This window comes from Dama dama, chromosome 19 (genome assembly GCF_033118175.1).
Source record: "Dama dama isolate Ldn47 chromosome 19, ASM3311817v1, whole genome shotgun sequence".
Taxonomy (NCBI): domain Eukaryota; kingdom Metazoa; phylum Chordata; class Mammalia; order Artiodactyla; family Cervidae; genus Dama; species Dama dama.
Window position 1 is genome coordinate 6609369 of NC_083699.1, and position 27086 is coordinate 6636454.

Sequence of the window (27086 nt, forward strand, 5' to 3'; positions counted from 1 at the left end):
TCAAAATAATGTATTCATATGCTGAAAGTTTTATTCTACTGAGGCGATCATGACATGATTCAGGCCACTGGATACTGAATGCTTCCACTACTTACTGATACAGAAGAGTCTAGTGACTTTTTTCCTATAGGTATAAAACCATATGATACCTACTGACTACACACACACACACACAAGAAAAGCATTTAAAGCTAAATGTGGATTTAAGTGATGGTGAAAGGATGCCTCCATGACAGCATTATAGGTAGTTAATGGATTTGTCATGATCTATTGCATATAAATGACACTCATTTCAAAATGAGATTAGAAAAGCAAGTGCTTTTAATAATATAAGAAAGCCTTATTGATAGAATTACTTTACTTTTGTGTTTTTGTCTTGAGTATTTAGCTACTGCTTCTGTGATAATTAAATTCTTTAGAAAATCACCAAGAAATATTACGAGTTTAATGCACATGGGTCTATGAAGTTTAAATTAAAAAAAATTGTAATAAGACTTTAGAATGGCTTAATAATGTAGTGTAATAAAGACTCTAAAATGGTGAACTCATGTTCCCGTTTAAAATATCTAGTCTCTGTCGTTTATGCTGTCTGTAATTAGCTTGAGTTTTGTTTTGGAGACGATAGAGTTGCAAGTTGTTTCTTTAGTTGGTCATTCTGATATATTCAGATTTGCTTTTTAAGTTACGTGAAATCAAACGACAAATTCTTAGCTATATTATCTATAGAAACATGCTTGTCTTCACTGGCTAATGGCAGTAATGTAGGATTTCACTTTTTAGATTTCAAAGAAAAGTCCCAGATGATCTTAACAGAAATCCTCTAGAGTAGCATTATAGATGTCTTTTTCTTCATTTTTAAAAAAATGAGATTCAGATAGACCAAGTTTGTCCAATTATCTGGTAAAAAACTGAAACTAGATATCACATCATTAGATATTTATCTAGGGGATGTAATTATACAGACAATTCAGTTCAGTTCAGTTCAGTTGCTCAGTCGTGTCCGACTCTTTGCGACCCCACGAATCGCAGCACGCCAGGCCTCCCTGTCCATCACCAACTCCCGGAGTTTACTCAGACTCATGCCTATCGAGTCGGTGATGCCATCCAGCCATCTCATCCTCTGTTGTCCCCTTCTCCTCCTGCCCCCAATCCCTCCCAGAATCAGGGTCTTTTCCAATACAGACAAAAACTAAGATCATTTCCCCTAATCATCAGAATTTTGAGATATGGATATTTGAATTCTTTTTGAAAACATAGGTAATTTCTTCATATTTGTATATTCATGACCTATAATGCTATGGATTCTTTGATAAAATAATTGATTATTCAGTATTTATATGTTAAAGTGTGCGTTAGCTCAAATTTAATAGAAAATAAAGCATCCATGATACTTACTGTTGAACAGCAGGTATATAAGTATCTTTGACTAAGCTCCTTAATATTAGTCATTAGACTTAAATTGGGCTTTCCTGGTGGCTCAGTGGTAGTGAAAAAAAAATCTGCCTGCCAGTGCAGGAGACGTGGGTTTGATCCCTGGGTCAGGAAAATCCCCTGGAGGGGAAGTGGCAACCCACTCCAGTATTCTTGCCTGGGAAATCCCATGGATAGAGGAGCCTAGCAGGCTACAGTCCATGGGGTTGCAAAAGAGTTGGACACAACTAAGTGACTAACACTTTCACTTTCTTACCCCACCTATTATTATTTTGACCGATTTGAAATATGTTTGTCATGTTTATAAAAAATTGAGATCACATAACAGAACTGTTTATTTTAACCAGATTTGTATAGTATGTTTTAAGCTATCTATATATTATTTTTTTCAGTATTCATGAATTCCATAACTAGTAAATATGAATACTAGATACAACCCAAAATTCCTGTTTTCAAACCCTGTCCTCTTTGCACCCTACCACTGCTATTTAATTAACAAAGAAGGTTTATGTAGAATTAACATAGATTTCCTTAGGAAGTTTTTCTAATTGCTTTTCCTTTTGATTATTTAAAGTTTATTAGCCAAAGATGTTTTTCTGGAAATGAAATTTACTACTTTAATGTTTTCAGTAAATATTTTTATTGAAGTGATGATTTTTACTGTGAACGTAACTTCTTAACCTTTTTGTATGAAAGTTTACAAAACTTACGTGATTTCCAAAGCAAATCTTGCGTTAACACTTATACTTACAAACATTCTTTTTGATTGAAGAACGTTAGCTAGTGGATGGAATTATTTTCATCTAGGTTTGAAACCACTTACCCAACAGTAAAAGTAGTTATATTTGTTGACCCACTAATACCATTTCTATATATTCATCCTTATAGAATGATTTTTTTGGTGTGGTCATGAAGGTAGTCTTTGCAACATTATTTGTAGTATGGGAATATTGGAAATAATCTAAATGTTCTCTGAAAGAGTTACTTATATTGTGTATATCTATTTGATGGAATTTGATTCAGTCAGCAAAAATGATCACTAAGGACACTATTTAGTAAAATGGCAAAAAGAATGTTTACATCCATCAGCAAGCAAAAACAGATCACCAAGTAATAATCATACTCTAGTTACAACTATTTGAAATACATATACATTAGTGCAGAACATTAGATGGGGATAGCAAAAAGGGCCATAACATTGTTAGGATTTTCAAATTTAATCTTCTTTGTTACAGATTCTCTGTATGGTAAATTGTGCAACTTCTTATCCTGATTTGAGTTGGATGGTTAAATCTGTTGAAATTTTGTCTGTCAACTAGAATTTGCTAATGCAGTGCCATAGCTAAGATATTTCTTTGAGGGAGCGGCACAGCCTACAGTTTCTCTAGCTTATCCGAGAAACCAGGCCAAGCTCATATTCATCAGTCAAGAAACAGATCTCATTTTATTGAGAAATGAGATGTATTGATTATTAGAGAAAAATCTGTGTGAAAAGCTCTGGGAGGTTTGTTCTATTCAGGTAAGTCTCCAACAAGCCAGATGTGCGTCTAAAGCTTGGCAACATTCTCTCGCCCCTCTGGCCTTGTGGCTCGCGCCAGTACAAGTTTACACAGGAGATTTTCTGTTTCTTCTTTATATTTTTTCAAAGGCAAGAATAATTGAATAAAAGCTATTTCAGTGTATTTCTTCTGTTCTGTTTCTCTTGTTAGGAGAAACATTAAGCTGGATAAAAAAAAAATAAGTGAAACAGTCACTTTAGGACAAGATTCTAAGCTAGTTATCAACTCTGCTTAAGTGTTTTTTAGAATTCTCCCTAAATGAATCCTGCAAGACCGTAAAGAGTACAAAATTGTACTAAGCCAGTTATTAACTTATACAAAACAAACATACTAACTTATTCAAAGCATACATATACATATGTATAAAGCAAATGGACAGGGACCAGAAGAGGTCTTAGAATGGCCATCTTTATGCAACCTGATTGTAAGTTCATATCCCTGAAAATAAAAAGAACATTGAGACAGACAGAGAAATAAAAAGTAAAAAATCAGCCGAGCATTCAGGTTTTATTTTGGGGGACTGATGCTCAAATTTCTGGCACAAACACGGGCGTAATTGCTTTTGGAAAATAGCAAAACTTTGATCTTAGTAGTTGTTCAGGCTCCTGCAGATAGACTACCTGTAGATGTTATTTCTTGTCAATGTGGCAGAGAGTAAGAGAAATTGGAAAGGAGTGTTGGTTCAGCTGCCGCCAGGTTCTTTGTGAGCATATTCGAGAAAGCAAAAATTACTGAAAAAATAACAGCAGTTGTGTCCGAACAGCAAGAGTTTCCTGTTGGATGACGCTGAATTGACGTGGGTTTTTTAAACAGAAAAGTAGCGCCTTTTTGCTTATGCATAAGCTTTGCATCTCTACATGAAAAGTTTTTGTCCGTATCTAAGTGTGCCTCTCCACGTATTTGAGGAGTCTACTTTAGTAAGTAGGGGTTTGTGGCTTAGAAAGGAGCAGAGCTTGATTGCTGAGGGAGAGTGGAGGACAAGACGTCTGGATAACAGCTTGACCGCGTTTGCTTTTCAAATTACAAACTCCTCGATATCCTTGTTTTCTTCTATTCAAGAAGATAAATGTAATGATAAAAAAGTAGCATCTTTTGTAACTTTCTATTAATCTTTTACTCCTAATATTTCTCGGAGTATCTGGCACAGAGTAACTATTTAATAATTTTTTAAGATTATCTAAATTGAAGTGATGAGTAGAGTTGACTCGGCTATGTAGGTGGGATGCATTGTTTTAGCTTGAGGTTTCTAAATGGTACAAGATGTCATTTATAATGCCCTTTTTTAACATGTAGCATGATACAAATTATCAAGGCCTTTTTAAAAGGAATCATTTTCCTCAATAATAGGTTATGTATATAAAAGGGGGAAACACCTAGAATTGAATGTAATCATTTTGTGTACTTTAAATCCAAGAAAATCTTTGTTTTTTAAATCATAGCAGAGTTCGCTTTTTTTTTTTTTCTTCATGAATTCCAAAATAGAGTGTTCAGGGACTGTATCTGCTCAGATTGTAAAAAGATTTGTGAAAAACAAAAAGGAAACATCCTTAAAGCATGAAGTAATAAGAGCATAAAAATATCAAAAGAGCTTTTTGTGTTTAGGTGGCCCTCTTGTGGTAAAAAGGTCAAACTCTCCTGAATGAAAATGCTAGCAACTTTTTGATTAGAGCAGGCACCTTGACAAGCTATAAAGTGTTGCTCAGTTGCATCCAAGTCTTTGTGACCCCATGAACTGTAGCCCACCAGGCTCCTCTGTCCATGGAATTTTCCAGGCAAGAATACTGGAGTGGGTTGCCACTTCCTACTCCAGGGGATCTCCCTGACCCAAGGATTAAACCCACATCTCCTGAATTGGCAGGCAGATTCTTTACCACCGTGCTACTTGGGAAATCCCCAACAACCTGTAATAGTAAGAGGTCCAAATCCAGCAAATGGGTGAAAAATAATCCATTTTCACCTTTTCTTCAGGGACCCCATCCAAAATTAATAGATATAAAACAGATAATAAAAAAATAATCCTTTTCCATCTGCTTTACATTACTACCCAGTGAATCTCTAATGATCAAAAATATAGCTCTTAGAAACATTTTTCAAAAAAGCTATCATTTTACTTTTTACACTTTCACATTTAAATTATTTCTGATTAGCATAAAATTTGCAAAAATAGAACTGAGTTCCTGCATCTCCTTCACCCAGCTTACCTAAATATTGACAGCTTACATAACCATGTCACCGCTTACAAAACCGGAAAATTGGCACTGATATGCTGCTATTAACCAATCTACAGACGTTAATCAAATTTCACCCATTGTCCTACCAATATCCTTCGTCTGACTCCAGGATTGTTCAGTCTATAACAGTATCTCAGTCTTTCTTTGTCTTTCATGACCTTGACATCTTGGGAGAGTACTGGTGAGTCATTTTGTCAAACATCCTCCCATTTCAGTTTGTTTAATGGATCGTCATGATGAAGTTCAGGTTTTGAGTTCTCAGCAATAATACAACAAATGTGATGATGTACCCTTTTTTCAGTGTCATATCAGTAGATACGTGATATCATTATGCCTTTATTACTGGTGATATTAACTTTGTTTGGTTAAGTGGGTGTCTATAGAGTTCTTCACGATAAAGTTAATATTTCCTCCTTAGTAATGAGTAAGTATGGCCTTCCGTGATGGCTTGGCAGTAAAGAATCCATCTGCAATGTAGGAGCTGCGGGTTCAGTTCCTGGGTCGGGAAGGTCCCCTGGAGAAGGAAATGGCAACCCACTCTAATACTCTTGTCTGGAGAAGGCCGTGGGCAGAGGAGCCTGGTGAGCTACAGTCCATGGGGTCGCCAAAGAGTCGGACACGACTAAGCTTTTGAACAACAATGAATAAGTATATCAACATTATTTAAATTAGATGTTTTACCGTAGTTAGTATCTTAAGTGCATTTTCTTCCTCATGGACATTTTATTGAATTGGGGCTGTAATTTGTATACTAGGAATGTTTTCGAGGTATTTTGTGGTTCCTTTGCAAATTACCTTTCCCCCTTTCACCCGTAGCTTTTCGTCACCACTCTCGCACTTGAAATCTTGGGCAAGTTTCTGCTCGTCCACGCTGACTGACCCCCGTGCCCTTTATGACCCCACAGGTATGCCGAGAGTACCAGCGAGGCAATTGCAACAGAGGAGAGAATGACTGTCGGTTCGCCCATCCTGCTGACAGCACAATGATTGACACCAACGACAACACAGTCACCGTGTGTATGGATTACATCAAAGGGAGATGCTCTCGGGAAAAGTGCAAGTACTTCCATCCTCCCGCGCATCTGCAAGCCAAGATCAAGGCTGCCCAATACCAGGTCAACCAGGCTGCCGCCGCGCAGGCTGCAGCCACGGCAGCCGCCATGGTGAGTCGGGACCTTGGCTCAGCCCTTGTTAGCGGCCACAGAAACAGTGAGCAGCTCTATCTGACCGCAGGCTATTCATTTATTAACCTTTAAAAAATTTTTTTTTTTTTTTTTTTGCTGAAGATATGTTTGTTCAGGTATCCCAGACAATACGTAATGAGGTGACCGTTCAGAGAAGTGAGGGTAACTCCTCAAATGGTTCAGATTGCTCCTACCCTTGGCCTAACTTTTAATACTCTGTATTACTCTGGATATAGGGTTTCTGAGATTTCTGCTTTGTACAGAACACCTGTCTCCTTTTCGGTTTAACGATACTGCCGGTTCTGGTCCTCTTATTTCTGTGTGCTATCTAATCAGCCATTGTTCTCCTTCGGTGCATTCTTCTGCACATCAAGGCTCTTCTCTACATTTATCTTGCTTTAACCATAACAAAATCTGAAACTATTTAGGAGAATTGCTTCAACAAAACTGTTTTAAGAATTCACTATAAGATTTTGAGTGGTTTGCTTATCTAGATTATCTTGAACTATATTGTGGCATAAACAGAAGTGTAAAACTAGAGAAGCTTGCCTATGCCATTACCTAGAAAGGGGAAAGCAGTACTCAAGGAAGTTAGAAATGGATCATTTAGAACAGATACTAAACTATATAACGAAGGTAAATTTTAATGTGATCTAATAGCTGATTTTAATGAGTCCATTTTTGTTCTTTGCTTAGCTGTTTTAATGTTGTCCTTTTTTTTTTTACATAAATATATGACTTAATCGTTAAATTATTCATGAAAAAGAACCCTGTGTGGTATTTCGTAGTGCAGTCAAATAGTCACGGAGAGGTCTTTTCTGTGTGTGTTTATGGATACTTGAGCAAAAATACAGAAGGCAGACTCTCTCCTCTTCTCTTCCTCCCACTCTTTTCTTTTCTTTTTTTTTCTGTTAGAGTATCTTGTTTGTAATTAACTACAAAGAGGAGTTATCCTCCCAATAACAACTCAGTAGTGCCTTTATTGTGCATGCTTAGTCTTGTTATTCGTTGTATATGGCATTCCGATGATTTGTTTTTTTATTTGTTTTTTCTCACCTACCCAAAATGCACTGCTGCCCCCATGATGCACCTCTGCTTGCTGTTTATGTTAATGCGCTTGAACCCCACTGGCCCATTGCCATCATGTGCTCGCTGCCTGCTAATTAAGACTCAGTCGGCTGTCAAATCACTGAAGCGACCCCTCGAGGCAACCTTTGACCTGGTACTATGACCTTTCACCTTTTAGCTTGGCATGTAGCTTTATTGTAGATACAAGTTTTTTTTTTTTTTTTAATCAGTTAAAAAATATATATTCTTTTTTCTGTTATAAAGTTGTAAAGTGCAATGAAAACTGAGTGTGGTTTCCTGACAAAATTAGTGGAAAGACTGTAAACAAGTCCCTGGACAGATGTGGTGCAATGAAAGATTCCAAAAAGCCCAGCAGCCCACATTCAGTTTAACTACATTGTAGAATGTTCTAATGAAGTATTTGAAGGACATTAAAAATGTATTTTTGGACTGTATATTTATGTACCTGTTTGGTTAGCATGGCTTTAGTGATAGAATTATTGACTTTTTAATATTTATAGTTCAGTGTTTCAAGAAAAAAAAAAACTTGCATGCTCTGGGACATGTGCATGTTTAGGTAGATGTGGGGAGGCGGGCAGAGTGGGACTGGGTTTTATTTTGCCAGTTTCGGTCACTTCGTACAATTAACTGTTAACCTTGCTTATACTTGTCAATCCTCATGGAGCTCGCAGTGCAGCTTTTCTTCTTTTCCCAAATCGATGGCTTCTCCCAGAAAGCCTGAAGCATTATGGGACTTAAACCACTTTAACACATTGTAACATGTGCTCTCATACTAGTGGGGTTTTTTTTTTTTTTTTTTCCTCCAAGACAAAAATAATGCTTCCTTTAAAGCTTTTATCTTGCTTTTTCCCCTTTAAATTTTTGTTTTTTGGATGTTTTTCCCGGGTAGTTAAGTGCTCTGCTGCTTACTTGCTCATACTGCCTAACAATTTTAGCCTTCAACTGATTTTTCTTTTCTCTTTTTCTCTTTTTACTGGTATTTGTTTTTTATACTCACTCACTAAACAGGGAATTCCTCAAGCTGTACTTCCCCCATTACCAAAGAGGCCTGCTCTTGAAAAAACCAACGGTGCCACGGCAGTCTTTAACACTGGTATTTTCCAATACCAACAGGCTTTAGCCAACATGCAGTTACAGCAGCATACAGCATTTCTCCCACCAGGTAAGGCGTTTGCGTTTGTTAATAAATAAATCTGATAATGCATGTAGATGTCTACTGGTAGAGCAGAGAAGCCACGCCCCTAGTCGTTTTTAGCCATAGAGCAGGTGGAAGGTAAGATGAAAAGTTGTCTCAGGTCTCTCCTATGATTTTCCTTAAAAACTAAGAGTTTTAGCTTGATGAAAGATGGATGAGAAGTCAGTGATATTTTGTATATTTATTTGTATTTGTGTAATTTGAAATGAAATAGAGTTCTCTCTTTTTTTTTCCTCTTTCCTCAACACCGTTACATGTCTGTCAAGCTATTTTATGACCCTTTCTTGCTGTAAGACCCCTTTGCCTTCATGATTCCAGAGCTCATTTGAATTATATGAAATGACACTTCAGTTTTGGTTTTTATTTTTCAGCCTTTTTGTTTTCAAGGTGGAGAATAAAAAACTGACTCTGTTCCAATCTTATTGGTACCAATCAGTATACATCACTTAAAGTTGTTGCTCCTGAGATAATATTGAAGTAGCCCTAAGCACCCAGTGAAGTTTACATTTATAAGTGAGTTATACATTTGTGGTTTCAGTTGATCTCAACTTAGTAACATAAACATACTCTAGAACTATACACAAAGATTTACAATTTAAAAACATAAACTAATCAGTCACTTAATTACCTGGAAGTTTATTATTTTTACTTACTCTTCATTTGCTTCAGAAAATACATATTACATTCCTTATAATCTAGACTTCAAGTAACCAGAGACTCTAATCTTATTTTCCTCTTCATCTCTTAATCTTTCTTAAAAATTACCATGTGTCAAGATATTCAGTTAATAAAATAATTTTTAATTAAATTGATAAATTTATGATTAGATGTGTATGTCAAAGATCCAGACCCATTAGTATGTTATACTATGCTAACAGTATTTACAGTGCATTAGGTCCAAAATACCATGAGGAAATGTGATAATTTGTTTTTCAATAGTGAGAATAAATTATATCCTCATTAGTTTTTCCTGCCAAGTACAACTTTTTATACAGTGCCTCTTTGAAAACTAGCCATCCATGTGTAGACTATATAGTAACGTTCAGTGAACTAGAATAGAATATTCCACTAATTGAAATAGCCTGCCCTAGCACTACAGATTAAGTTATATTTGTACTCATGAAATAGTATCTATCAAGTTGCAGTTTGTCCATTTTGGAATAGAAATTAAATCATTTGATCTTTGGGTATTTGTTGTACTCTGAAGGAAAAGTCACATTTCTTTTAAGTTTTATAAAATTAAAATTTTTTCTCAACATATGTATGTTTTCAGAGATTTCCAGAAATAAATTTTTTTTGCTTTAGTATAAATTTCCATCCCCCCAGATTTATGCTGTCTCCAACAAATAATCTATCAATTTTTCTGTAGTCAGATCACTAGACAAAGTTTCAAGGAATTGTAGGTGACTACGTGATCTTTTTGAAGAAATTAAAAGCTATTTTTGTCAGTTTATTTCACTGAATGAAACATTGCTACTAGAAATGACAGTTTCTTTATTTAAAAACCTAAAAGTGAAAATAAATTTAACTTCTTCTGTATATTACTTAAAGAGACCTAAAATAATCTCTTTCATCAAGTGGATTTTGCATCAATTTCTCCAACACCATTCACATGACTGAAGACTTTTCTAAATAAGTATAATCATTAATTGCATGACATGTATGACTCTGATTTATGACCATAGTCTCTCTATGGAATGGGTTTTAGTCTGTGGATAGGATAGAGCAAAAGATGCTAGGTAAAATTCAAGTCAGGGAAAACCAATAAATACCTTCATAAATCAGAGTCATACTTACCTCTCTGTCTAGAAACTAAGCATTGTTAATTTAAGTAAAGTGTGCCACAATATATTGAAATATGCTGAAATTTTAAAGATGTGTTTGCATTTTTATGATAAATTTGCATCAGAAAATTTTTTTTTATATTTGTAGTCAATATGTAATTATTGCAATAGTAATATCAAATAAGGTTTATTTGTAACCCGGTTTTAAAGAGCTTGTAGGTTAACTTTTAGTGATCACATAGAAGTTAGGTAGTGCCTCCTTCATTCCTTCAGAGTATTTTTAATCTCATATGTACCTATGTGCCACAATGACATTAAAAAGTTATAATGGATAGCCCATCTATACTCCTGCCAAACCACTTTATCATACAGCTGGGAAGGAAAGAAATCTCCCATCCAAGTATTAACCAGGCCTGACCCTGCTTAGCTTCTGAGATCAGACGAAATCGGGTGCGTTCAGGGTGGCATTGCCGTAGACTGAAGGCAAGAAATCTACTGTAGAAAATATAAAAACCCAAATGCCTTGAAAGCCAGGTAGGAAATAGGAACAAGTGAAGCAAGAGGTCAAGTTGAAGCTTTGGGGTCCGGGAGCTGCAGGAGAGCTTCGGCCCAGTCTAAGGGGGACAGTCAGTGCTCAGACTAGCCTTTTGTTGCCTTAGGAGACCATCTGCCTGGCAGGTTGGACCTGATGTGTGCTGGGCACCCTCGGAGGCTCCATGTACGTCGCGGTCTGTGACTGTGCGGTGGTTGCCTCTCTGCCTCTCAGGGCTGGTTTTACACAGCTCAGTGTGATGGCTCTGGTGTCCCGTACTGCTAGATCTTATGATATATTTCCCAGATATTCTGGACTTTTGAACAGTTATATGTGACATCTGTCCATTTTTAAATATTGTCAACTCATTTCTGAGAACTACAGAAAATCTATCCTACCATAAATTCGTGTGTCATCTCACATGATATGGGGGGAAAGGAAATTCATTTTCCAAAGTCTAGGGTATTCTGCAGACCTGTAGACAAATTCTGTGATCACAGCACCCTATCTAACCACAGTATTATAATTTGGAAGTTATATCTGAAGACTTTATTGGAACTGATTAGAGAAAGGAAGCCATTTATTTTTTGCAGTTTAGAGTTTTAGAATTCTGTAGTCTGTTGCTTCAGTAATAACATCAGGGATATATAGGTCTATTTCATTGACATTACGATGAAGCATGGTTGACTAAATCTTTGGAGCAGGTAACTCTGTATACAGAACAGGTTGCTAGCAAAAGATCACGATTCCATGGCAAGCCACCTAACTATACCATAACTTTTTTTTTTTTTCATTTATTTTTATTAGTTGGAGGCTTATTACTTCACAACATTGCAGTGGGTTTTGTCATACATTGACATGAATCAGCCATGGAGTTACATGTATTCCCCGTCCCGATCCCCCCTCCCACCTCCCTCTCCACCCGATTCCTCTGGGTCTTCTTTTAAGAACAGACTTGGACTTATGTGGCCTTTACCCATCTATCCATCAATCCATCCATGCGTCCATCCATGTTTGCATTCATCCGTCCATTTATCCATCCTTCCTTCTAACCATCTATCTATTCTTTCTGTTCCTACCTTCTTCTCTTCCTCTTTTTCTTCTTTCCTTCCCTGTTTTCCACCACCTATCCTTCTTCCTGGGCTTCCCAGGTGCTTGCCAATGCAGGAGACAAAAGAGATGTGGGTTCGATCCCTGGGTTGGGAAGCTTCCCCTGGAGGAGGCCATGGCGACTCACTCCAGGATTCTTGCCTGGAGAATCTCATGGACAGAGGAGCCTGGCGGGCTACAGTCCATGGGGTCACAACGAGTCTGACATGACTGAAACAGCTTAGCACAGCACACAGTATGTCCTTCTAACTCACTCGTGCATCCCACTGCATCCCACTGCATCCCACTGCATCCCACTGCATCTCCCATCCGACTTCCACCCCTCCCAAGAAAGTTTTCTAGCCTTTTGCTTTTATACCCTCCATCCTATTTAAAGATAGATATAAGTAATTTGGATCATGTTCACACTGAAGAAATTTTTATTTTTTTAAATATATAGTTCGTTGTTTTGTTTTACCTTCACCTGTCAAGACTAAATTTACTATTCATACAGAGTGTACATAATCTAATGTCTACTTATGTTGTAGCTATAAATTTCACGAAATAACACTTTTATTTGCATCAGTTTTGTTTTTCTGAATTTATGTTAAGCCCAGTTCTAAACTTCAGTTTCAGTATTGGATAGCTATATCAGGCACCACTGAAATTCCAGGATTCCCATTCTCACATCTCCTCTTCTTTCCCACACCTACTCGAATGGTGGTCCTGTGCCGTCCAGTGGTCTCAGGCAGGTTACCCAGTCTCTATTCTTCAGTCAGCGCTAGTCATCGCTGATGTAATCATTGTCCATGCTTAGAAGACCCCTTGAAGGCAGGTGTTCCAGGGCTTCTGTGCCTGCCTTGGGTACCAGCATCCTTGCCTAAGCCCCTTCGCCTCCCATGCAGCCCATTCCCTGGAAAGCCTGCATCTGGCAGGGCTGCTATGAAGGAACACACCACAAGCCCAATTACCAAGGGGTCCTGCACGCTTCTCGCCTTCTCTTCAGAGTCTGGAAGAGTGTTTTTCTCTCTGCTTTCCTTCATCATTTTTGCCTACTTGCCATCCTCAAAAGCATGCTTCTTTTCCTAGCATATTGCCCTCAGTCATTGTAGGCTTATGATTTTTAAAAAACTGAAAATAAGTTTGCTTTCAACAGCTTCAGCTTCACCTTGAGTGAACACTCCTAGAAAGAAGGAAACAGAAGTCCAGAAAACTTTCCCGAGGGGTTGGAATAAGAGGAGAGATGCAGGGGGATGGGGTTGCTTTTACAGAGAGAAAAGAAAGCAAAGATTTCAATTATCACTTTTAGTATGATTAATGAAGTTAATAAAGATGGTTTATTTAAACCTTAGCATAGTGATTATAAACCTGGCTTGGAAGTTTAAATACAGCCTACCATAAGCTATACTTTAATTTTTTCATATATAGAAAGGAGATAATACTGGTAATTATTTCATACAGTTAAGTTTAAGTTAGTTTTAAGCATAGTTTGATAAAACATCTTCTTAAAGCGCTTTTATAGGCAGGTCTAAGAGTTTAGAATAAAGCCAGGAATGTAGTAAGCACTTTTTTTTTGTTGTGATTTCCTGAACTCATTAGAGATACAAAATATAATTCAATAGATTACAAAAATAAATTATATGAAGCTGTTGCTTCTTTAGACATCAGTTTTAAGAATAATTCTATTGATTGTGAACTTTTAGTTCTAATGATACAGAGTATTTTTAGAAGACTTTAGATCAGCTTTGTACTCCTATCATAATACACCTAAATAGGCTTGAATTACCACATCTCAATGCAAACCTCCAACAAAATCTCTATAGTTTTTTTTTTCTCTCTACTTTTTTCCCTTCTCCTTGAACTGATTTGAACTACACATACATCTCACTGGTAAACTACTTTCCTAGTTGTATTTTCTGCATCTTCATACAGGTTAACAACATTTCAATTTAAAAATCATGTAATTAACATCTTGCACTCCTCAGAAGCACACCCTTCTGCTCTGCAAATACCTTCGTAGGGGAAATTTGAAATTGACAAATACATTCACTAATTGACAAATACATTCACTTAAATTTTGCCTTATGCTGAAAATTGAAGAAAAAATTTTTAATTGGCTATTTATGCAATCATTATTAATAAATCAACCAATTTGATGTAAAGATGGACATTACAGTCATTTCAAAAGTGATTTTTGATTTCGGTAAGTGGGTCCTACAGCATTATGTCTCCATATTTGTGAGTTACTGCACCCTGGCTAGTATTTTCATTGCTGCCTTATGTTTATTTGCTGCAAATCCCTCTCAAAACTGTGTGCATTGGTTTTAATGGTAATGAGGAGGATAGCTCAAACTGAAATTCAAATCCTAAAAGTGTTAGGGTTTTAGAAAGATAGGGTAAGGTTAACTCATTTTCAGCATGTGCAGCCTTCCTTATGCATGGGATGAAACATAATAGACAAATTGCAGCATAATAATAAATAATAATTTTAAAACGTACAACCTGGACAGTATTTAAAATGAATTTTTCTCAAATTCCACATTATTCTTTTTCATTCATCTTTCATCCATTCTTTCCCAGTCTTCTGACCCAACTATTGAAGGATGATGATCTCACAGGCTCTAGGATATTAAAGTTTGCTTGCTCTACTGTCTCAAATTACTGTCTCGGCTATCACTGGTTTGTTTTTGTTGTCTTCACAAGGCTTTGACTCAGTAGTGGTAGCAAATGACAGAGATCTTCAAGTGTCTTAATAAATAATGCCTATCGGTGTAATAATACTCCACCTGAGAGAATGGCTCCCTAGCTCTCTTTCTGAGTTTCATCATTGATCATTGCGCCCACGGTCTTAATTGTGATAACAGTCTAATTGCAGCTGTTACAAGGATGCCAGTGAAGTAATCTGTGCTTCTCAATGGCAGCTTTGTTTTGTAGGGCCATCTCTGACAAGACGCAATTGGCAGATTTTTTTCTAACAAATGTTCATCCCAGATGCTGCTAGTATTTAAATAGGATGTGCCAAGATTTAGATGGAAATATAAAATCATTTGATATTTTAAAAGCTAGGAGTCTAAAATAATCTCATAGAAAGAACAGTAATTCAGTATATGGGAAAGTGCCCTGTGCTTGGTAAAATAAGGTAGATTTTCCAATGTTTACATGGCAAAGAGAACAGGTACTATCTATGTAATACTGATTTAGCGTTGTGGTGGAGCCATTGTGAACATCAGTGCCAACACCCCCTATGCAATGTATATATCTTCATTATCCCCCATTCAGGGTTTTTACTGGAATCTAATTAACCGTTTTTGAATGTGAAATTTCATGGAACACTTGCCGTTCTGAGAAGTCCTGAAGGTTTAAAACAGCAAGGAAAACCAGTCTGCTTTGTCAGATACCTTCTAAGTAAACCAGTTCGAGACTTTAAGAAAGTGTGTCCCGTCTAAATGTTTTCTGTACATTTAAATTCCAAACTAAGGGAGTGCAGAAGTTCAGTTTCTCCTTATGCCTTATTTATATTGCTTGGTATCCGTCCAAATAAAATTCCTGTATGGTTGATCACAATCCCTTCCATTTCTGTGTGGTTGCTGCTACACTGAACAGGGAAATAAATAAAACTGAGGGAATGAAATGAGTGCTTTGGTTTCATTACATTGTTAAGTCAGTTCTGTGCATTGAACTATTTAGCATCTTCATAAATGTCTCTTAATTACTTAACATGTGATCAATTCATATGTTAAAAAGTCAGAAATAGCAAAGCCACCAGATGGCCAGCAACCAGATTAAAACAAAACAAATTGCACTATTGTTTTTAAAAGAATTAAGCAGGTTGCCATCTTTTTAAAAAATTAGCCTTTATTTATAGGCAGCAATCAGGAGAAGCAAAGTGTACCAGCACACAGTTCAACTGGCTTTTTATTCTTCACTTGAGACTAGTTCTAATTGATCACTGTGCTATGGTATGATTCGATTGTGCTGACAGTTACATGCCACTGTTCCCATAATAACAATTTTTCTTCTTTGTTCAAATGAATGTCCTAATTACACGTGTGATGGGATGTTTTAATTCTCTTCCCTTTTCAAATCCACCTTCCTGTTGCAATGCATGATGGGCAGGCTCAATATTGTGCATGACGCCCGCTGCAAGTGTTGGTAGGTGCCAGCTTTGTTTCTTGATTATCTTAGACCTGGTGCGCTCACAGCCCCTCAAAATCCACTGCCGAGTTTACCTGGTACTATTGGGCAAGTCCACCTCCTTTTTACTAACACCTGTCAATTAAATGCCATTTTCTATTTAATTGACATGGACTCACATAAATGTTTTCTTTACACACAAGTTTCCTTTAGTCACCTTTGGTGGATTTTGATTGGACTATGAGCTCTGGTGTGTTAAAAAAAAAAAAAAAACTATCTCATAAAAGTAATATATTGTGTATTTTTATAATAGTAAATAAGAAAGCATACTTTTATTCAAAAACAGATAATTGTATATATGAAGTAAATATCTGTATTTTGACTTAGATTTTGAATGTCTGACTGTGAACTCTATATAAAATTCTTGGTTTTGACTTAGCGAATTAAGCCTGTTTGTGTCAATTTTCTTGATTTGATGGTAACAAGCTTTTTTCCCCTTTTTTTTCTCTTTCATCCCCCTCCCCCTCTCTCCTTGGAATGTTGTCCGCTTTGCGCTGTGGTTGCATGTCACTCGCTGGTCCGTCACATGGCTTACTGCTGTGATAAATACCATGCCCAATTACCTCCTCCATGTTGCCATGGTTTCCATATTGCTACACTCTTCTGTATGTTTGCTTATATGATTTTCCCTCCGAAAGTTCCCATGGTGCACGGTGCTACGCCAGCCACTGTGTCCGCAGCAACAACATCTGCCACAAGTGTTCCCTTCGCTGCAACCGCCACAGCCAACCAGGTTTGCTCATTTACAGCTTTATTTCTTAAGAACCGACTCTGACAGGGCTCAGTCCAGCAGCCCTGACGCACGCGGACTTCCCACTGAGGCCAGCGGGGAATCGCGTGTCTGTGAGGGCTGCAAGGGGGTGCTTTAATAGCATGGGGTTTCAAAGATACCTCTTGTTGGCCTACACATTCTTTCTATGATGAGCAGCAGAATGCTTTTATGCCATTTATAAATGCTCCAAAGTTGTCGCAGCTCCATTTCTAAAGCTACTAAAATGATATTTACACAAGCAATTCTCAGTTGGTCTCAAATCAAAATCATGCAGGTATTTTGACCAATTGAAATTATATCAGGTAGTGTATACAGATGTTGAACTACAGTGCTATACACCTGAAACTTATATAATAAAAAATAATTTTAAAAATATAGGTGATTTTAAGGGTTTTGTTATAAGCATTGGAGATATATATATATATATATATAGTTTCTTGCCTAAATTTTTAATAAAAAGCAAAATATTTCAATGTGCTATATATGCCACAAACAACCACTCTTGTAAATAGAGTTTGTTATAAATTCATTAGTTTTATTTGATAAGTGGATTGCATACTCAAAATAAGTTAAAATAAGTCTTAAGTTTTCAAGTTTTGATTCTCCGTGATTTAAGTGAAAAAATAAAATTCCTAAGTGCTCTTATATCTGTAACTACTCAGCATAAATGTTAGAGGGTTATGAAGGGAAAAAAAGGCCCCAAGTATGGCAATTAGAGTCATTCTGTGTTCCATACAAGTTTATGGAGTGACAAATACACAGGGTTTTCTTTTTTTTAAGTAAAAGGAATATGTTTCAGAAATTTAAATTTCATAATATAATTATTCAAAAGAAAATAATTATTAAAATATTTAAAAATTAAAATCTGCATGGATTCAGCCAGCATTTTTAGCTCCTATTTAAAATTATAGTCTAGAAAATACTGGTTGGATCAAAATTAAATTTATGTAAAGTAGTTTTTGGCTTGAAAGTATAGATAGGTTTGTTATGAAAGCAAGTTCAATAGGGTTAACAGCATATGAAATATCTAGAGTCCAATCAAATTTCAGATAATTCACAGACCAAGTTAGATGTAACCAAATGAATCTAGGAAAAAAAAACCAGTATCAGATGGGAATCAACATGTTGCCCGTTTGGGAAAAGAAGACCAATTAAATGCCATTTGAATTTGCAGTTATCACTATAAGGAGGAGCCAGCCTTGTTTCTACAGAATGCCATATACCATTGAAGAAGAACTACAAACTATAAGTATAGTCATTAAAAACTTTGAAAAGCAGCATGCCAAAATGGATGTATTTTAAAGTTTCAGACAAGCTTTAAACATTTCTTGGCAAAGGATCATTAGTTTTTCTGAAGTTTGTCAAAATAGTCTTGGATTTTTGCTAACACATCAGACTCATTTACAAGAATGCTAGATTGTGCATATGTGGCATGTTAGTAGTCTATGGCAGAAATTCCTTAATGGATTCAATGCAGTCCATTTATGGTGCAGATCAGTGATGCTGGACTCTCTTGTGTATACCATGTATGACTATAGAATTGCTGGTGTAAGCAGAACTACAGCAAAGCAAATTTCAACATGCCCTTGGCCACCTTGGTTGTAGGGGACACTTTACTTTTTGCATTGTGCTGTGACCATTTCATGCATAATCTTGGGTCTTCATACTGTTTGACAACCAGAAGAAAGAAAAGGGAATGGATATATATATACACACATATATTATATCTACATATACATACATATGTATATGCCTACAGTACATTAGCGATGCTGGAAATAGCTGATGCCACAAAAAGCAGCCTGCATGCATGCAGAAGTTTATAGCTGGCCCTTCATCTGCATCGATTGGTGTTGAAGGTCCTTGGTATGTTTCGACAGCCCCATCCTTGACGCTTCTACACTGTTGGGTGCAACATCCTGTCCTGCAGCAGCAGGAAAAATGGTATGAGAAGCTTCATTATGCTTGGAGCACATTTTCGTGCCATTTGCCAGTGCTGTAAAATTGTGTAAAGATGTCAGCTGAGAAATGGAAATAAAATAGAGACATATTAATTTACACTCCAGACTGTGGACTGTGATGCGTTGAGTTAGTCTAGGACATCTAGATGGAAACAGCAACAAAATGCCTTCATGTATGTGATTTCACTCTTCTCCCATCAACCTTGCTGAAATGGGATTAGTGCCAGTTTAGAGATAAACCTAAGTATAATGAGGTGCTTTGCTCATGTTTACACACCCAGAAATGGGTCCCTAGGCGTTGAACCTGCGCTATGTTGCCTCTCCCAGTGTAGCAGTCATCATTCTGGGTAGAGGAGAATCGGGCTACAGATTGAAAGATGTTGGCTGTTGGGATGATTGAAACAAGTCAATATTGGTTCCTTATTGTGTTTTCTGTCAAGCTTTGTAATTTTCCTACCCATTTAAAATGCAATAAAATGTGCAATCAGGATTCAGGAATATGTTCTGAAGTAGACTTCCATGCTTTTATCCGGTTCTTTTGAAATACTCCTTTATAATTATTACCTGGTATTTTTAACTTGGAAAAAAAAAATGTTAGATACCATAAGTTGAATGAAAATGTAGAAATTGGTTGCACAAAAGTAGGCAAGACATTGCCTACTTTGCTTTCTAGAATACTGAATAACTGAAACCGCAGGTGTGTGTGTGTAGGCCAACAAAAAGGGCTTCTTTCAATTACTGCTCTGCATGAATTTTTGGTAGTTTTACTTCTCTTACTTCCTAAAAACTGATAACATTTATAGAATAGTATTTAACACAAAGATTTTAAACAATGAGTTGCTACTTTGGCATTAAGTTTACATTAACTTACTGTTATGTTGATCAGATAAGGACTGTCACCTCACAGCTGAATTTCACTTTCTTAAAAAATTTAATATTCAGATGTTTTCATCTCTTGGTTGTTGGCTTGCTTGCATGGATCATTCATTAAATAATTTTTTATTTGCTAGATACCCATAATATCTGCCGAACATCTGACTAGCCACAAGTATGTTACCCAGATGTAGAATTTTCATCACTAAACAGTAAGTTCATTATGTAATATTGCGTGTATATTCGTGGTGGTTTTTTCTTTTTTAAGATAACAATTGTGTAATGCACTTAAGAAAATTTTGCAGAATTTAAAAAAAAATGTATTTATATAGAACTCACAATTTTATCTGAGATGGGTTATGAGGAATTTTAATGTATGAATTTATAAGAAATATGCTAATGTCATTTAAATATGCATAATACTGAGGATATATACATTTAAAAAAATTTTGTCCTAGAAATAAGCACAGGCGTGAAGGAAAAATACAGCTTAAAACTAAATAGAAGGCGTAGATTAGGGATTGGCAAGCTTTTTCTTCAAAGATGAGATAGTAAATGCTTTTGGTTGTGTGGGCCATGGGGCTGCTCTGCCGATGTAGCATAAAAGCAGCCGTGTGTAAATCAAAGGGTTGCTGTGTCCCAGTTAAACTTCATTGGTAGTGCTCGTGGCAAAGAATCCCCCTGCCAATGCAGGAGACACAAGAGACACAGGTTAGGTCTCTGGGCTGGGAAGATCCCCTGGAGGAGGGCATGGAAACCCACTCCAGTATTCTTGCCTGGAAAATCCCGTGGACCAAGGAGCGTGGTGGGTTATGGATCATAAGGTCACAAAAAGTTGGACACACACAAAAATAGGTAGGCAGGATTTAGCTTACAGGCAATAGTTTGCTGCTCCCTGGTATAGCTCAGCGTTTATTTTATTCAAAAATTGTCTTGCTAAATCCTAAATGAGAACGTGTACCCAGTTTACCCCATGCTTCACCACATCAGGGTCATTAGAATATAAAGAGCCTGATTTAAATATATTCATGCATTCATATATGCACACACATACACACCCACTCACACATCTACCTGGATATTTGCTCAAATAGTTTGAAAGTCTCGTGGTTTCCTTTCAGACACATTGACTTGCAAAGATGACCATGTTTCATCCTTTTAGAGCATGTTTTATTCTTACACATTGATTCAAGTTATCTACCTGCTCAGAATTATATTAGGTATTTCTTTTTATATTTAAGAAAAGCTATGACACTTAAAACTGAATCTGGTAAATAAGATGGGTGATCATTCTTTCTTTGTTGCTTCCTTTCACTCATTCATCTGTGCATTAACACATTTATAAATGACTTTTTGTGTTAGCTACTGTGTGTTAGTTACCAGGTCGATGAAATAAAGATCGACAGTCAATGAGATGATGATGTAAATTTTAGCACTCTTCATTAAAATGAGAGGGCTTTGAACAAATTCCTCTAGGAACAAAGATGAAGGAGCAGCTCTTCCTAACTGAGTCAGAAATTAAGTGAATTTGGACAGTGAAGGTTGATGTAGAGAGAAAGGAGATATCAGAGCCTTGTAGAAGAAGGGACAGGGTGTTGAATCAGGAAGGTGGTGTCAGGGAACCAGTTCAGAGGCCCTTGTAATAATCATCCATAGGAAGAGCTTGTCAGAGGATTAACTCATACAGGAGAAGATGACAGACACAACTTGAAATAAAGGAATGATAAACTCAATCCGAGATGTACTACCAAAGACATGCTGCAATCATGAATTAAATTACTGAAACTGATTTCTGTTTCATAAGCTCTCTCAGTGCATTCTGATAATAAGGTTTATTATTCTATACAATATAATAGTACATTGCTTTGTAGTACGTAGGTTTGGAAGTAGAGTTCTTTTGACATGTTAAAAAAAACATTTCAAGCTCTTATGATCAGTTGGGTATGTATATATGTAAACAAGTACTGTTTCTTAGCAATAATCCAGGTTCAGAAAAAAAAGATGCAAAATGGAGTGGGGTTCCATCAGTTAGCAAAACAGTAGATTTGTCAGTATTGAAACTTAAGCTCTTTAAGGTTCTGTTTATTTGACAAATACTTAGACATTTTCATGAGAAGCTGCAATATTTAAACTGGGTTTTGAGTGGAAAATATTTAAACTGGTTTTGAACAAAATGGTGATTTTTTGAATTCTCAAGTTGTATACTAAAGCATAGTTGAATATGTAAAGATTCTATGGGAACAAATTTCATTTAGCAGCTGGAATTATTAAGTCACAAGTACATTGTAATATCAGTTCAACCTGAATTTGTCAGGAGCATAAGGAATGATTTTTCTTTTTCTTGGCCTTTAGGAGAAAAAATCCAAACTGTAAATTATCCAAAGCAGTCACTTAGAGTATCATCGTTTTTTGTTTTTTTTTTTTTTGCAAACACATACTGTGTTAATCATGCATCCACATAGAGCAAATTGTGTTTAATAGGACAGTTGCATGGATTTTAATTTTGTGGGCCAAATCATTACTTCTGAAACCTATTAAACTTTAGAAAGAAGTAAAGTGAGTTGTAAATTCTGTCCCACAATGATAATGCTAAAAAGAGCTCTCCTGTATTATGCCCCTTGATTCTGCAAATGTATATTATATTTTAAGCTGTGTATTGGCTGATGTTTGTTCAGAGACTAGAATTTTGTGCAGCTGTGAGTGTCATTTTATTCTCAAAGAGACAATAAACACATTTTGGTCCTTTGTACCTGCGATGTGTTTTTTTGTTTCTACATGAAGGTGCTGCCATTGCTGTGTTCACTCTTTAAACCAAGAAATACAATTTTCATGTTGAATGTGTATGGGAAACTGCTGTTAGACATTGTCTGTGTTAACAGAAGGTTATCTTTTTCCCTTGCAGATCGTACTAAAGAGGAGAGGACAGTGTGCCTGGTTATAGAGTAAAGGACGAGGTCATTAGCCATATTGTATATACCGTCAAGCAACCTCATACAAAAACCCCTCAGCCACAAGACATCCGCACACTGCATGTTAACCAGAAGAAAAGACAACATGGAAACCCACTGCACACTGTTGCCTATACACTTTGTACATTTAATTGATATTTGTGCTGAGGTGATACTCCTGTCTAAAAGAACAACATTGTCTTTCTTTTCTAGCACAGAGTGATGCATTCAAATATGCAGACCTAATTAGTTTCCTATATATTCATGCCATCTTGAAAAGACAGACTATGGTGTAACCATGATTCTATTATGTATTGGTACGTCTGTAGACCAAGATATAATTTTTTAAAAATAAGTTTATTTCTTTCAAGGTTTACAAATAACAAAGGTGCACCTTGTATTTAAAATTGCCATTATAGATGAGAGCGTGCATGCACAGTCATTTTTGTTTGAGTAATATTTTTAATGTAATAGATTTTAAGATGTGGTGAGGGAGGGATCTGACAGAGATGAATGTGCCAAGCAAAACCACAACTGTGTATCTTTTAAAGCACATCATGGCTTTAAGTACCATGTTGTTAAGGATTCTCATGAAGTGCCATAGACTGTACATCAAAGTAGAGTATTATTTCTTCAGTGTTATTGTTTTCAGAGCCACATTTTGTCGCTTATTTGCTAGTACTAATCAGTCAAAGGGCACCATTCTTTTTTTTTTTTTTTTTTGGAAACCAAAGCTGTCTCAGAAATGGCCGATTTAACTTTATAGTAACAGACAGCACAACACAGACTCTCTCAATACAGATAAACTCACACGTACTGGAGATGATATATCATAGATATATATAAAAATTATTTTAATGCATTGTAGTGTAATATTTATGCCTACTATACTGTATAACATGTTATTCAAAAGGGATATGCCATTTCTGAGACACGATAACAAAAAAAAAAGTTTGAGGAAATTATTTTGCTTCTATTTATAGCTCTGTCAAAAGTCAAAAGACTCTAAATGCTTTGCAAAAATGGTTTCACATTTGCTTAAATGCTTCGTCACAGTCACATTTAAAACAGTGACTCTAAACAAAGAGGAAAGCACTGTCATCAGATGCATGATAAACCAAAACATGAAAATGGGAAATGTTTAACTAATCTAGTCATTGGGTGGGTTAAGTACATGGGTGAATTTTATATGTGATTTGTTTTGTTTCGTTTTGTTCAGATTTACTGCTTATAGCCTTAGAAAGCCTTTTACAAATTAAAAAAAAAAATAGATGTGCATTCAGTTTTTAAGAATGGATTCATCCAAAGGAATTCCTTTTTTGTGGTTTGGATGTTGCAGCTAGTAAAGGATATTTTTGCTCTGTTCAGCAGTTCTAAAAATTGCTGAAGTAGGGGCCAGGTCACTGGTAGTTCTAGTATGGAATGGGAGAAGTGAAAGTTCAGTTCTAGAACTTTCCATACTTCCAAGTTTACTGCAAGTTTTTATGCTTGAGAGAGATGCTTTCTAATATAAGACTGATGTGTTGATTTTACTGATTGTACTGTACATCTATTAAAGCCTTAGATTATTACATTACGGGTTGGAACCCATACCAATGTAATTTCAATCGTGTTAAGAGAGTAATGGTGACTCCACATGTTATTGTAGTTAGTTACATTATAGAATATTACTTATTTTTCTTGTTAAAGTGTAGTTTTTCATTTCCTACATTTATTAGATTTCATTTTCTATTAACAATTGAATACCATTTCAGTTTATAGACTCTTGTTTTAGTAGATTTTACCGATGAACTTTTCAAAATACAAAAAAAAAATTAAAGTAGTTTTTTCCTTCGTAACATACTCAGTTTTGAATTACATGTAGTGTCATATGAATATTCGTATTGTTAACTAAATGATTTATATTTTACTGATTTAATATTAAAAGTGTAAGAATGTCAGTCATTGTTAGTTCTTGTCTAGTTTTCATTAAAAGAACAAAGATCTTTTATATGGATATCTTATAAATATATAATCATTGCTAAGTAAGAAGTTAAGTTGTTGCTATCGCAACAATCCTGGCAGACAATTGAGTAATATTTTGATGATTTATTTTGTTTGTAATTAGTTATTATAAGAAGATCTAGATCCTAGATATTAGAATAAAATTTATTTTCTACTGTATCCATTTCAAATGTTAAAGTATTGTTTAATATTTTTGAAATCCCTGAATATCAGGCCTTGTTATAAATAAGCTGCATAATCAATAAATAGAACAAGGGACTTTTTGTTGATAATCCAAATACTCAAAGTTTACGTAATGAGAATTATAGCGTGTGTGCAAACTCTTGAGGGTTGATTATGCTGCAATTTAGCATGTTGGAACGTCTAGAGAGAAGGTTGACTTTTTGCACTTCTGTATATAGTCAAAAGAGAGAAACCTGTATAATAGTAAGATCTTATTTTGAATAAAAACGTCTATAATTACAAGGAGTTTTGTTAAGGCTAATAAAATGACAGACTGAGCAAAATTGCTTGCAAAAGTGGCACAGAGTTAGCACTCCATACCCCTTCAAACATGTTGCTTTGCTTTTTTGTGGACAGCTTGTAGTTTGCCAGGATTTTTTCAGCTGGAAAGATATGCCATCCTTCCAAGATCTCATGACTGACAAAAACTCCATTGGGCCAAATCTGCCTGAAGATCATTACCAAAAATAGCAGGTCCTTCAACCATTAAGGTGAAATCATGGATCAGATATTCCTTACATTTTTCAAAAAACTACTGCATGTTTAAAACTTCAACAAAACAACAAAAAAAAAGAGAGAGAAAGAACTATACTAAGGACATATACTATTCAAATCAGTTTCTGCCAATTTCAGTGGTTTACTGTTCACAAAAAAAAAAAAGAAAAAAGAAAAAAAATCTTCAAAACAAGTATTGACTTTCACAAAATTTCACCCATAAACAGGCAAACCAAACAGCACACAGTAGCTATAGTTGTTATGTGATTGTTTTTTAATTGCGGTAGGAGCCTGTTCTTTCAGCAGGTGAAAAAGGTAAAACACAGTTCAATTTTCACGGTTTTAATTTTCAACTCAGAAGCACTCAAAAAAGCAAATGTGATAATGGGCACTTGTTTACTGAATTAGTGTATCCAACCTTCACTCCAGCTGGTTATAATGTTGCACTTATCAGCAACCCTACACTTTCACCTGCTGAAAGGACAGGTGTGCTTGGTTTTACTATTATGTAATCACAACTTACTTTCTGCTTGTAGTTGCTTAAAATTATGTATTTTGTCTTGGGCTGCAATTTGTTTTATGCTTATTTTATTATTACTGCAGTAGTTGACTTTGCTGTATGGAAAAATAAAGTGAAATTGCCCTAATAAAACTTCTCTTTCTTAAGTATATTTGTGTACCTGAGATTGAAGTGTTATTATTTTTGCGCGTTTCATGCATTCATGCGTGTCTGTCTTGTCAAACATGATGATATGGAAATTCATCGTCCGGTGTTAACTGACACCAAGTGGGGCCTTGACTCTCCACTAACCTCTCATGCCCGGAGGGAAACTCTGAATCGTGTTGCCACCCACTGCCCAGTGCTTTTGAAAAATCTGCTGCTTTCCTCTGATGCCCTAAGTGCTGTTTGATGTATTTTAGGTGCAGGAGGGGAGAACTCTTAAGGGGAAAAAAAATTCTCTTTATCAATTCTGATCACAGTCTTTCTGTAAATGAAATTTTATTTGCCTAACTACCCCAGGAGACTGGCACTGGAAATCAGGCAATCGGAGAGAATATTTCAATACTGGAATAATGATGACTTGATTCAGAGGGATAAACATTTATGCACACACACAGTGGACACACAGGCTGTGAGATGACTCACTCTTGAGTGTTTGTGTGTGTGTGTGTGAGAGAGAGAGAGAGAGCTTTTTAAATGGTGAGTTAAAAATTGAAGTGAGACCTGGTCTCCCAAATGGCTTTGCATTTTTCAGTTTTCACAGATAGTGAAAGCCAAAGTTCCAATGTGAAGAAATTTGCTCATTCATTGAGTGCTACTTTGTGTGACTGTGGTACTTGGTATTTGGTCAGGGATGGCAAATTCTCCTTTGTAGTAAACGCTTGTTTCGTAAAATTTACTGCGGTAGAAATAAGTGCATTACTTTATAATTAATACAGTTCTGTTACGGGTTGAGTTTTGCATAGCATTTCTGTTCTTTTCATTGGACTCAACTATTCAAGCTACTCAAGGGCGTAGCTGC

General features: G+C 36.0%; 1 protein-coding gene across 21 annotated transcripts in view; it reads left to right on the forward strand.

Moving 5' to 3' along the window:
* The window catches only part of MBNL1 (muscleblind like splicing regulator 1), a 209834-nt gene extending 183602 nt beyond the window's left edge, over positions 1-26232 (forward strand). For 10 of the 21 annotated variants that reach the window (XM_061168162.1, XM_061168142.1, XM_061168161.1 and 7 more), the window contains 7 exons: positions 6127-6384; positions 7574-7627; positions 8503-8656; positions 16211-16246; positions 16927-17021; positions 20032-20106; positions 22797-26232. In XM_061168162.1, the coding sequence (XP_061024145.1) occupies positions 6127-6384; positions 7574-7627; positions 8503-8656; positions 16211-16246; positions 16927-17021; positions 20032-20088 (654 nt within the window). In that variant the 3' untranslated portion in view covers positions 20089-20106; positions 22797-26232. The remainder of the gene's footprint in view (positions 1-6126; positions 6385-7573; positions 7628-8502; positions 8657-16210; positions 16247-16926; positions 17022-20031; positions 20107-22796) is intronic. The other 11 variants (XM_061168147.1, XM_061168152.1, XM_061168155.1 and 8 more) reach the window with 7 other exon arrangements.
* The last annotated feature ends 854 nt before the right edge of the window (positions 26233-27086 follow it).